This window comes from Oncorhynchus clarkii, chromosome 2, assembly GCF_045791955.1.
Source record: "Oncorhynchus clarkii lewisi isolate Uvic-CL-2024 chromosome 2, UVic_Ocla_1.0, whole genome shotgun sequence".
Lineage (NCBI taxonomy): Eukaryota > Metazoa > Chordata > Actinopteri > Salmoniformes > Salmonidae > Oncorhynchus > Oncorhynchus clarkii.
Window position 1 is genome coordinate 78,755,868 of NC_092148.1, and position 13,331 is coordinate 78,769,198.

At 46.9% G+C, this 13,331-nt stretch overlaps 1 protein-coding gene across 2 annotated transcripts in view; it reads left to right on the forward strand.

The window, feature by feature from the left end:
• Positions 1-12,355, forward strand: part of LOC139374326 (chromatin remodeling regulator CECR2-like) — a 53,157-nt gene extending 40,802 nt beyond the window's left edge. The window contains exons 10-19 of one of the 2 annotated variants that reach the window (XM_071115360.1): positions 1,301-1,430; positions 1,520-1,557; positions 1,713-1,804; positions 1,950-2,076; positions 2,576-2,943; positions 3,154-3,300; positions 3,485-4,322; positions 4,781-6,644; positions 6,805-6,872; positions 9,434-12,355. In XM_071115360.1, coding sequence (XP_070971461.1) covers positions 1,301-1,430; positions 1,520-1,557; positions 1,713-1,804; positions 1,950-2,076; positions 2,576-2,943; positions 3,154-3,300; positions 3,485-4,322; positions 4,781-6,644; positions 6,805-6,853 — 3,653 coding nt within the window. In that variant the 3' untranslated portion in view covers positions 6,854-6,872; positions 9,434-12,355. The remainder of the gene's footprint in view (positions 1-1,300; positions 1,431-1,519; positions 1,558-1,712; positions 1,805-1,949; positions 2,077-2,575; positions 2,944-3,153; positions 3,301-3,484; positions 4,323-4,780; positions 6,645-6,804; positions 6,873-9,433) is intronic. The other variant, XM_071115369.1, reaches the window with a different exon arrangement.
• The last annotated feature ends 976 nt before the right edge of the window (positions 12,356-13,331 follow it).

Below are 13,331 nucleotides of genomic sequence, written 5' to 3' on the forward strand. Positions count from 1 at the left end.
AAATAATCCTGCAGCAACAGGATTTTAACATTTAGTCCATAATGTTGCTTGATCGGCAGTTAGGTTATTAGCTGGCTAAAAGTAAGCTACATGAAAAGTGTACTACTCTTAATTAATATAACATGCTGACCACACCGCTCGCGTGCGCGGGTGTTGCAAAATAAATGTACACGCACGTTATTCAATCATTGCACCCGCGTCAACAAGCATCTTTGTAGCCTGTGGTAAAATAGAACTTAGTTATATTTGTGACACTTGACGTGCTGCAAGTCCTGCCTCTAATCTCATTGTTTTTTAGGAGCATATACCTACGTGGGTAATTGAAAGGTCCACACTCCAATCCAGTTGGTGGTGATAATGCACTTTAAAGTTGGTTGCCAACCACCATATAAAGTCAGATGAAGCCTGCAGGAGGAGCAACTACTAGATACGTCCTTGTTGTACCCTTTTATCTGTGGATTACTTGTCCGGTACAATAACCACCTAATGTTTATATCCCAATACAAATTAGCTATCAACACAAGCTAGCTAGCTAAATTGCCATAAATATTTCATGCTTTTCGACCTGTCCCCAAATTAATATAGTTGGCTCTCATTTTGATATTTCTACCTGCGTGTCATGATCGCGTCTGGTGTGGGTGGACAAAATCATCATGCACGCGCGGTGTGGTCCGCATGTAACAGTGTGTTGCTGTGGCTTTTCAGCCAATTTATGTACATCAAGAAGCTCATCTGCATCTGCATTTCTTGCGGTGCAGGAAAATTCTGAGTAGCATAAGTCATACATTTTTAGATCCTACATCTGTGCCGCATTGGGCAAAGAGTGGGAATGTTGAGCCCTTTGAATCACAGGAGTCTCTTCCTCCGTCTGATATCATCTGTCAACGGTTAATTAACTGCTGAACGACCCTCATGAATGTATTATAGATGAACAGCAGGACCGGCTGAGCTGCCTGGTCTCGGGTGGATTGGAGCCTCAACCCTCCATCTTTTAATCCGCACAGCAGGGGGCGGCCTTTCATGTTGAAAGATAAAGCAATATGTGCTCCTCTGTCTCATCTTTTGATCAGCTATGCCTGCAAGAAGATGGTTGATGAATCACTCTTCCCCGAACTCCTTCAGTCTCTCGTGATGTTATGCCTGGTTTTTATGGACTCTGCGAACCAGCAGATGGCCGGATGGGCAACAAGTGCCCTTGAAACTGTAAGGAGGCTAGGAAGTACCACTAGCGTTGGTGCACTATTCTTTATGCTGTTGTGTGTAATTCATTGTGGTTCCCGTGTTCTGCTCTGTCCCCTAGAGCGAGCGCGGCGGCGGAAGCTGCGTGAGGAGAAGGCCTGGTTGATATCCCAGGGGAAGGACCTGCCCCCCGAACTGCTGCACCTGGAGCCCCACTCACCCATCCAACGTGCCCGCAGGACGAAAGCGTTGTAAGAGCACACTACCACTCAACACTAGAGTACTGGTCATTTATGGAGAGTGTGGATTTGTTTTGAAAATGTTCAATCTTTTATTGCAGATATGAAATTGATGATGATTATACAGCGTTGTACAAAGGTAAAGTAAAATAATATGCCCTGTTGTCTATGCAATCATCATTGTAGACACATACAGACATATCTGTATGTGTGAAGCATATTGACCTGCTGCAGATTCTTCTGGACAGTTAGCCAGGATGATGCTTCTATTTTGACTACAACTGTTCTCCACAGTGTTGGAGGCCCTGAAAGCCCACAAAGACTCCTGGCCTTTCTTGGAGCCTGTGGATGAATCCTATGCCCCCAACTATAATGAGATCATTCAGGTGAGCGAAATCACAGTGAAAAAGACGGGTCCAAACTTTGTCAAATGAAGGTTAGATGCCTCGGTTATGAGTTTTTTTTCACATTTTAATTTGATGTCATCCATTCCACAAGTAGCAATTTACGTTAGCCCTGATTTCTCCTCAGACTCCGATGGACCTGTCCACCATCGAGAGGAAGCTGAATGAAGGGGAGTACATCGCCAAGGAGGAGTTTGTGTCTGACGTGAAGCTCATGTTTGAGAATTGCATGGAGTACAATGGGGAAGACAGTGGTAAATACACACTTCATTTTGACCTTAACCTCACGCATGATGTCCCTCAAATGCCTCTAGCATGTGAAAAACGTTTTTTGGGGATTGACTTTGGACTTCAATTATGAATGTGAAATAGATAAATTTGATTAAGTGGAGGAGGAGAGAATTTTGGGGGAGAGCTGGGCTGTAATGTGGCTCTGGCCTTAACAGATTTGACAGTGATGAATTGGGAGGGATTGAGTTGTGCTCCAGTGCACCAGACCCTGCCTGCCAGAGAGACATTCCAGCCCCTAGCTAAGACCCCTGTCTGGAGTCATCCATCTGTCTGAATGCTCACCCCAGGGAGAGGCACTGGGACCAGGGGTCAACCACACTACGGCCCTCTGGGTTGGTCAGCCTGTCGCCCAACGCTGGGGTGTGTCTATGCAATGGCATTCAGATGATACTCTGATATTTGTGTCTGTGTTTAACTGGCCAGATGAATGAGCCCTGTGTGCCTGTCTGTGTTTTTTGGCAGAGTACAGCATCATGGCGGAGTCCCTGGAGCGCTGTTTCAGCCGAGCCCTGCTCAAGCACTTGCCGTCGGAGGACGGTGACACGGACGAAGAGTTCCACGTGTGTGGTGAGGACCGTGAGAAAGACCGCAAGGAGAAGAGGCGGAGCAAAGGCCCCAAACAGGCGGGGCCAGAGTGCTTGGGCCGAGCCACTGAGCATGCCTCGCGCAAACGGACACATCCAGGGGGCAAGGGCAGCACCGCCATGGAGGAGGGGAACAAGGTGGCCCAGCCCCCCCCTCCCACCCACTGGGCCAACAGACACCCACACCCCCACAGCATGCCACATGGACAACCCCACCCTGGGAATCTATACCACCCAGCACAGCAGGTAGCTAGGAACGCTTATTTGATATGTAGTTATTTTTTAGGCTTAAAGGGAGGCCAGGCATGTCAAACAATATTTCACATAGGAGATAGTGCTTTAGTACTTCAGTAGGAGTTAATAAAGAGAAACAGTTAAAAGAGTAATTTTAGATAAAGGACAGATAAATGCATGACATTTTAGACATGAGATATTGAACTGTCATCCATTCTGCAGCAGCTCCAGCACCCCCCTGGTCCACACATGTATGGTCAGAGGATGGCCATGGACCCCCGCTACGCCTACCCTCACCCTGGACAGGGACACATGCCCCGGCCTGGAGACCCCAATGCTCACCACATGCCTCAACATTACAACATGCAGGTGAGATCAGCTAAGAAAACGATCCCATGGAGTTTTCACATATCTGATGAGGAATTATCTTGTTATCTGCTGTGCTCACAGTGTGCTCAAGCTGAACAATATTTTGTGTGTTACTGCTCTGTCACCGTTGGTTGGTTATATTTGCTGCTATGCAGACATACTGATAGACGTCCTTGTATTCCAGCCACACCTGGGGGATGGTCACCACATTGGCCCTAGATACCAGGTGGGGCCTGATGGCCGGCCTCTCCATCCCCAGCACCACCAGCAGCAGCACCCCTACATGGGTCCCACCCACGGCCCCTCACTGGGCCCCCGCCCTGTGGCCCTCCAGTCTGGGGGCCTCTGCACCCCCACGCCCGAAGGCAACATGTACCCGTCCCGCCAGCGCACCGACGGCCACCCCATGCACCCCGGTGGGAACCGTTACCCTGGGCCTGACGTCCCACTACAACACAACTACCCTGCCTTTCGTCCAGGCATGGGCGTGCCTCCTAGCATGTGGTCAGGGATGAACCACCAAGGCCAGCAGAGGCCCAGTGGACCTGGGATGCAGGAGCAGAATATGGCTAACCATCAGCAGCACCCCTATTTTCATGGGGGTCCACGTCCCATGGGCCCCAAACCCTGGCCAGAGCAGCCTGGTGGCCCTGGAGGGTACCCCCCACCCCCAAATAGCCAGTACAGGATGCCCTGTGGCATCAGCACCTCCCCGGGGCCCATGGCCCTGCGGCCTCCCATGCCTCATCAGGACTCACGGCAGCGTCTGGCCTCCATGCTGGAGAGCCCAGAGATGATTGCCCTGCAGCAGCTGTCTGCTTCCTCCACCGGACTCCCTGCTGGCTCCTCGCGCCAGCTCATGGGCAACCTTCAGCAGCAGCCCCCACAGGGAGTTGGCAGCGCACCAACTCAAGCTCAGTCCTCGCAGCACCCACCTCCCTCTGAAATTCAGCTGCTGCGTCCTGCCAGAGACAATGGCCCAGATAGCCAGCCTGCCCATCACGCAGACATGCAGCCCAAAGGTAGGAATGATCTTCTTTGATTTACAACTCTCCCTCTAAGCTTTATGAAAATCAACTTGGATCCTCGTCTACCTCCAAAAAAAATCATATTCAGACTTGTCTGAAGTTCTGACTATTTCATAAGCAAACTGTCTCTTTGCAATGTGATGTTAATAATTTTTCACAGTAAGTGACTAAGTATTCATCACTTCAATGAAGTCTCGCGGCTTGCTTTGAGGGTGGAACTGAGATGACATGTCATCACACTGCAGCTACACAAGCAAGAATATGTTTTATATAAAGGACAAACCCTAAACATTTCTTGAACAAATATAATCAAAGATGGTGTTCATTTTGAGTCTGTGCCTTGAAAAGTAATAGAACATGTTCTCCGTCTGTAGAGGAAAACTCAGATGTTCAACAAATGGATCCTTTGTGTTCACTGTAACATCCTTCCTCTATATTCTCTGTCCTAACAGAGTTCACATCAGATCACAAAACGACCAACAACAACCATGCAGGAACACGGATAACCCCCGTCCAGTCTGATCAGGATAGTTCCACAGAGCCTCCCAGTCACCCCACTGGGGGTATGCAGAGCCCCTCGGCTCCAAACTTGGGCAGATCACAGGAGAGGGGTAGCGGGACCGGGGAGCAGGCTGCGTCTGGGCCAGGACACCCACAGAGCTCAGAGACAACCGGCAACCAGGAGGGGGAGAGAAGAGGACAGTCTGTCTGCCAGACTCCCACTCAACAGAACAACCCTTCCATTGTTCCTCCTCCACACCCCCACAATTCACCTCCCTCCCAGAACTCTCCGCACTCCCAGAATGCTCCACAGCATATAACCCAGATCCCCACTCGGCAAATCCCAGAAAATGCCCCTCACCCTAAGAACGCCCATCAACACATGATCCAGAATGCACAGCAACAAAACATCCTTCAACATATCAGTCAGAAAGCCCCACAGCAAGGATCCCAAAACCCTCAGAACACACCTCCACATGTGGCTCAGAATCCCCTTCAACGTGGTCCACAGCCAAGCCCCATGCATGGAATGCCAAAATGCGCCCCCCAAGGGGCCCAGCCTGGCCCTGGTCCACCACAGCCAGCCCCTTTCACCTCCCTGCCCCCCAGCCACCCTGTGTCCCAGCTGCCTCCCCAGCCCAGCCCAGCCGACCATGGAGACCAGAGGCCCAGCGAGCCCACTAGCAGAAGGGATTCTGGAGGCAGCTCTGGTAACCCCAGCATGATGAAGTCTGGACCTCCCAACAGCATCTATAAACAACAGTCGTTCAGTCCCAATGTGCAACAGACACAGTTGGGTAACCAGGGCAGTCTGGGGCCAAGGGGACCAGCACCTGGTCACATCCCAGCCATGCCTCCCCACTCTCCGGGCCAGGTTGCTGGAGCCATGGGCAGCCCAACACATCCACACTATGGTCAACCTATGGGCAGGCCCATGCCCCCTTCAAATCGGCAGCCTTACCCAAACCAAGCTATGCCCCAGACCATGAACCCAAACCATAACCCTGCCGGCTACCCCACCTACCACCAGCAAGGAGCTTCCTATCCATACCACATGGCCCAGCAGCAGCATCTCCAGGGCCACACCAACATGTACCCCCAGTACCAGCAGCAACACTTATACCCCCAGCCCCAGGGCAACAGCCGGGGGGGCTACCCACCTGAGGAGTGGCATAGGCAGCAGCAATACCAGCCTCGCCACCCCATGCCCTCCAACACCTACCTGCCTGCAGCCAGTGCCAAGGTCAATGGGTGCCTGAAGGAGGGCAGCAGCATGGGCTCCCCCCTGGGCTCTGAGGGCTCCGGGGTCAGCTTGATGTCCCCAAGTCTCCTGCCCGAGGGCCTCCATGGAGGCTCTGCGGGGAAGGAGAGCAGGGAGGCTGGCAGCCCAATGAAGCCTCAGCATGCTCGGGTGGAGGAGACCTCAGAGCGGCCAGAGAGCCCTAAAGAGATCCTGGACCTGGACAGCCACAACGCTGCTGCACGCCGCTGGAGTTCCCAGCCCCTGCCTCAAGTGGCCAACTTCCTGTACGACCCCCGAGCAGTGCATCCTGGGATGCAGCAGGGTGGGGCCCCACCCCCCCACATGATTTCTCGGCCTCCATACCCTAGCCAGCCTGGCTTTCCTAGTGGACACTACACTCCCCAGAGACCCCACCCTCACCTCATGGAGGCCCTGCAGCGGCCCCAGCACCTGCCCTTTCACCCGGGACAGACCCGCATGGCCATTTACAGACACCCCCAGACTGAAGGCCACTTCCAAGGCATGACGGTCCAGCAGAGAGGCCTGGGACCTGAACACTTCCTTCACCCAGGGTAAGAAAGAGCTACGCTGAAGATTCTAATTGTTCATTCCTTTGCAGGGCTCCCTTGCAGGGCTTTTTTGCAAAAGAGACCTTGATCTCAATTGGGGACTCCCTGCTAAAAATATGGTTGAAAATAGGTTATTGATGTTTTATCTTATGTCATCTTGTAGGCAACAGATGATGTCTCCCAGTGGTCCCAGCAGTAAACAAGGAGTTTAAGCAACTCTGTGGAAGCAGGGTAAGTGACTATTCAAGGGTGTATTTTGTATTTATTATGGATCCCCGTTAGCTGCTGACAAGACAGGAGCTACTCTTCCTGGGGTCCAGCAAAATTAAGGCAGTTGTACATTTTAAAAACATTACAATACATTCATAACAGATTTCACCAATCAATATTTCAATAAATCACGTCATGTTTCAGTTAGGGCTGTTATGGTGACCGTATTACTGATAAACTGGCGGTCACGAGACATGACCGCAGTTAAATTCCACGTAACTGTTTAGTCACGGTAACTAGGCTTCTCCAAGAGCTGATGCTGCTGATGGTCATTAGTAGACTACCAAACTTGCTAACTGCCTGGTACTCAGCACTCTATTGTCCCTCTAATCACTCTGACCCCAAGCAAATGTAATTTGAAAATCAAACAATTTATGAGCCCATGAGCTCATCTTGTGCAACATTTCTATAGGCTATGCAATTGCGTGAGAACTTAGTTTTGGTGGCCTCTATTAAAAAGAGGAGGATCCCATTAGCTTTCTAAAGGCTAGGCCTACTATATTTTCTCAACTTTACTAATATTAAGGACATTGCTTCGCTTTACAACAAGAGTATAGCCTACCTAGCATGAAAATGAACCCCTGCCCCAACAGGTGCATGATAATGGTCCATTTTAAATCAAAACAAATTTCACACATATTATTTAGTATATGTAAAGACAAGATTGTTCTTGAATTAATCTGATGGGTGACCAATATTAGCCTATCGCTTGTGAATGATATATTATCACTTGTGAATCGATATCAAAATCAAATCAAACTTTATTTGTCACATGCGCCGAATACAACAAGTGTAGACTTTACCGTGAAATGCTTACTTACAAGCCCTTAACTCTTCTTGAAATGCACTGTTGGTTAAGAAAATATTTACCAAGTAGACTAAAATAAAAAGTAACACAATAAGAATAACAATATCGAGGCTATATACAGGGGGCACCTGTACCAAGTCCGTGTGCGGGGGTACAGGTTAGTTGAGGTAATTTGTACATGTAGGTGGGGGTGAAGTGCCTATGCATAGATAATTAACAGCGAGTAGCAGCAGTGTACAAAATGGGGGGGGTCCATCAATGTAAATTGTCCAGTGGCGATTTTATTAATTGTTCAGCAGTCTTATGGCTTGGTGATAGAAGCTGTTGAGGAGCCTTTTGGTCTTAGACTTGGCTCTCCGGTTACCGCTTGCCGTGCGGTAGCCTATCCGGATTGGTATTTTCCCGCTGATTGATTGGATTTTGGAACATTCACTCTTGTAGCCTACTGCCATGTGCCCATTGCTGCACTTATAATGTGAAGAAATAGCCTAATAGTTTATCAACATTTTAAGCTAACCGTTCTGATCTGTTGCATTAGCCTCATTGCCTTTGAAAGGTTTTTTGATGCTAGTGGTTGTATTAATTTAGGATCTATCGCAGCCTGGGACATTCGAGGGATATGTTTGGAATATTTATTTTTCGCACAGAAGGACAAATTGACCAATAGAATAGGCCAACTTTTGTACTATGGGGGATAGTAGATTGACATAGCCTAGTGCTTTTGCTTTCATTAGGCCTACTCATCTTGTTGGCTGACAAAAAGTAAATATGGACAGTTCTTCCAACGTCTTCAATATGCTCCACGGCATTTGATAAGAACACGTGCAGTTGCGTCCCCGATGTGTGTCTTCACTTGTAGACTGTGAGAAGGACCTGGGATGCTGTGAGAAGGACCCGATCACGTGACGGGCATTGTCTAAGATTTGAGGTGAGTGAGAGGTGCTTCGGAGCACGCAGCCTGGAGAAGGGAATTATAATGATTATATTCCGCCCAAGGACACAACGGCCACTGGCCATAAAAGGCATGGATTATTTTAGAGGGCATTACGGTCACACAAAGGGGATGCATCCAGGAAACTCAAGGCAATATCAAGTGCTTGTCAAATTGTGAATGAGAGACTCATCATCAATCAGATCATCATTAGTCGCATCATGCAGCCTTATGTATTAAAAATCAAAAGTTGCATAAATAACTCTAAATTAACCGTATAGGGGCACCTGTTTCTTTGTTAACCGCTCAACACAGAATAGCCGCTTGTGCGCCCTCCCTCAAATCATTTGGAGAAAATATCCTTTCTATTGTATTCTTCATACTATAAAATAATGCCACGGAATTCTAAGCAAATATTGTCTGCTGTATCAGGGCCTAACATAAGGACAACTCTGTATGCTATTCTGTTCTTTTGAAATAGACTACATTTTCTTCATATCATGTTTCTTTAGACCCGTCTAAAATAAATAATGGATTTATTGTGATGGTGTAGGCTGTATTAAATAGATTTGTTAGACTTTTTAAAATGTAGATGTTCGAAAGGTCCACATCAGACTGTGTGGAAGCCAGGAGATACTAAATGTGTTTGTTAATTAACGGTCAATTACTATGAGACGGGCAGTTATTTGCTTGAAAATCACCGGCTGACAAAATGTCATGGCCGCCACAGTCCTAGTTTCAATGATTGATATTCTTGTTTCATTTCTTTTCTCCACAATTCAGGTAAAGGACAAATGCAACAAAACCTTTACACAAATTGGTGCCTGCATATCATCCATGACGACAACCTGTGTGCTTGCCTGTGTCTCTCCTGTCTTAAGACTTTAAATGTGACTGCTGTCGGAACAATGATGTTCTCTGCTGCGGAGCGGTTCAAAATGGACTCTGTCCTCTTTCTGTGTTCGAGGGCACCAGTAAGTAGGGCTCCCTCTGCATCGGACAGGAGATGTGAAGAGTGATACAGGCAATGGAGACACATTTATTGGAGTCTCTTTAGGGAATGAGTTCTTTGCCCCTGGGGATGTCTGTCTGCTTTGTGTGGAACCCTCACTGAGACTGCCTCTGCAGAGACATGGCCCTGTCTGTCTTCATGCCTGTGGACTCCCAGTCAAGTTCAGACTGTACAGCTGGTCCCTCCCTCTAGGCCTGGCCAGCAAGAACATCTGGAGACCCTGCTTCTCTGTCTGCAGGCTGGTTGCCTGTGTAAACGCAGGCTTTAAGTGGTCTATTGACATGGTCTGATTGTGGTGCTCTGTTTGACCTTTTTTAAATTATTTTCTCACACACTGGATTTGTCTGGAGAAGGCTCTCCCCCTTGTCTATAGCTCTCTATGGACCTCCAGCCTGGTCTTCTCAGAGCCTCTCTATGGACAAAAGGAGCTGGTGTGGTAAGAGGAGAGCACTGGTGTTACTTTGTGTTTTTTCGTTTTCGTCTCCAAATGTTTTTAGACTCAGGTGTAGAAAAGGAGGTACTTTGAGACTGTAGAGAAGCCGTCATCAGAACCCTGTCGACAGACACACACACACACATGCCTTGCAGTTGCCTTTGTTTCCTTCATGTTGAATGTATGTGTGAATGAGTTCGATATATGTAGATAGATGAACAGCACAGGAGCCCCGCCATGTGACGGGACAGAAGATGATGGAGGATTGCCTTTCAGGAAAAAGGAACCCGTTCTGAAAAGGGGAGCTTTCTGTCCATTTCCACCTCGACTAAAACACAGCTTCTTTTTTTTTGCTGTTCCGGTGTAATTTTATGCATCCTTCAAGACTGCCTTCACTATGAGAATGTATGTTATTTCAGACCTGCAGAGAGCCTTCTCTGCTATGCACTAGGGATAGTCTACAACTACTGGAATTTAGTGGCCTTGGATTCTTTGTTGGTGCTTGTTACCATGTGTATATATGAACATATATTAAGTATAACTCTTCACTGTAGGTGTCCTCTGTCACAAAAATTGGGGTCTTTTGTGGGTTGGTTCACCACACTTCCATGTGCCCAGCTGGTTGGCATATGCACATACACACAAAGTGAATAAGAGTTAGAATCAACAATTGATGTATTTGTTTTTCTATATTCATGTTGTCACCCTTCCAGCCCAATTCTTTTTTATTTGTTTCAATGTCATGTATTGCATTCCATACATTTTGTTGAAAAATGTCATCTAAAATGGTAATCCTATTGTAGCTCATTTATTTGTGGTGTTTATTTTATTTGGAACGGTAAAGATTGTCCACAATCACACCCATGCGTGATTATTTCTTTACGTTAGTGCTTCCTCCTCCCCAATTCAATGAACTTAATATGTCCTCAGGGTGTACAGTTCTATACGGGTATTTTAATGAATTATTTGAAGAAGAAGCAACACAAGAAAACATGACTGGAATAGCGAAAAATTAATTAACCTAATTTTGTGACAACTGATAAACCAACATTGTTTTTGCAAGATTCTGTTATTTTTGGTCCTCTTTGTGACAATGGCGGTCTTGCTTACTGTCAACCCATTTGATTTCTGTTTGGGTTTTGTTTTTCATTTTAATATTGTAGCTTTTGTCATTGCCACCATGCATCGGCGAGTGATGCGTCTATCAACAATTTATCTGTGTGAATTGAACTCTTCCCCATCTTAAATCCATGTTGCACCTGTGAACCCCACAGGTATAGCGATGACAACAAATTAATCTACCTCATAGCCAGTCCTCTGGCATCCACTAAGTCCCTCTACTCAGTCATTCACTCACTCAGACCCCAGCACACACATGGCCTTGTACTACTTTGCTACAAAAGCTCATGACTATGTATACTTTTCCCTTCCATGAGACCTTTGATTGTAAGGTTACTTGTGTCACTAGGGGGTGTGGTGAATGATTGGGCATATGTCTGAGGTCGACAGAAAAGGGCTCTTTTTATATATGATCTCGTCTTACCAGCTGTATAGATTGCATGCCTTCCTGCCACAGGTGAGTCTAGACAACCTGAGCCCTGTGCTTCTATTGAATACGTGTTGGACAGCATAGAGCTGGCAGCATAGTCCCCTCATTGATAGACATCTATGGCATTAAAAGGAAATGTGCTCAAGGAGGGATGAATATAGGAAAATACTAGCTGTGAGACAAAATGTGTCCCACGATTCTGTACAAGGATGTATTGCCGTTTTACTTACTAGGGAATTTTCATTTTTAGTATTAGCTAGATGAGGTCTTCTCGGAGGTAGTGTGTTCACTTGCGCTGTCCATGTATGAAGGACAGTGTAGTTGTAAATGGTCTGTGAGGTTGTGATACTGTTATGCAGCTTTGTTGTCTCTGATTGTGTTGACTGCACAAGACATGGAAGTCTGTATGCCTCTACTCTGCTGTCATCCAGTTTGTCTGCACTAGTAAAATGTCTAGATTGGATTAAATGTGAATCATATTTATTTGTTCTTTTACATTTTGTACATGTTTTAACTTGTTTTTAATATACATGTGATGTCTGGTTGTTTTAAGCAGTAGACATTTACCTCCGTAGCATGGCGGCATCAAAAAGGCCCCGTATGTTCCAGTTTTATATTCACAAGTTTTTAAGACATAGATTATTTTGGAAATAGATAACGTATTTTCTATACTGTACATTTCTTAGAATAAATAACTTTTCCTGATTTTAAGTATGTTGCTTGTTCTCTTTTCTTTGGTACGGATTGGTGAGCTGGGGGTTAGGTGATGTCACTGATAGATGCTTAGGCCTTTTCAAAGTAAGTTTCTTGTCAAGGAGCAGCCAAACTGTCTGCTTGATGGAGCTATTATTCCCAATGTCGTTTGTCATCTGACGTCCAACTGTAATCTGCACAGCCAGTAATATACACTTGTGTTCTCCGGCGTCCGGCTCGGACGAAGTATGGGAAACTCTGCTTTGGAGGACTGCTTCTTCTGGGGAGTGCCAATATGGCCAACCGGTGCCTTCAAAGCCTCTCATTGGCCAATGCATAGCATCAGCATAATTGGTCTCAATGCTGTGTGCAATGTCTGGAAGTAGCATTAGCCACTAGCATGGAACCTGTATGTAGGCCTACACTGGACATCGCTGAAGAAATGGCCTTTCCACCTGCCACTATACCTGCTTGTCATATCACATGAAGTATAAACTCAGCAAAAAAAGAAACGTCCTCTCACTGTCAACTGTGTTTATTTTCAGCAAACTTAACGTGTAAATATTTGTATGAACATAAGATTCAACAATTTGATACATAAACTGAACAAGTTCCACAGACGTGACTAACAGAAATGGAATAATGTGTCCCTGAACAAAGGGGGGGATCAAAATCAAAAGTGACAGTCAGTATCTGGTGTGGCCACCAGCTGCATTAAGTAATGCAATGCATCTCCTCATGGACTGCACCAGATTTGCCAGTTCTTGCTGTGAGATGTTACCCCACTCTTCCACCAAGGCACCTGCAAGTTCCTGGACATTTCTGGGGGGAATGGCCCTAGCTCTAACCCTCCGATCCAACAGGTCCCAGACATGCTCAATGGGATTGAGATCCGGGCTCTTCGCTGGCCATGGCAGAACACTGACATTCCTGTCTTGCAGGAAATCACGCACAGAACGAGCAGTATCGCTGGTGGCATTGTCATGCTGGAGGG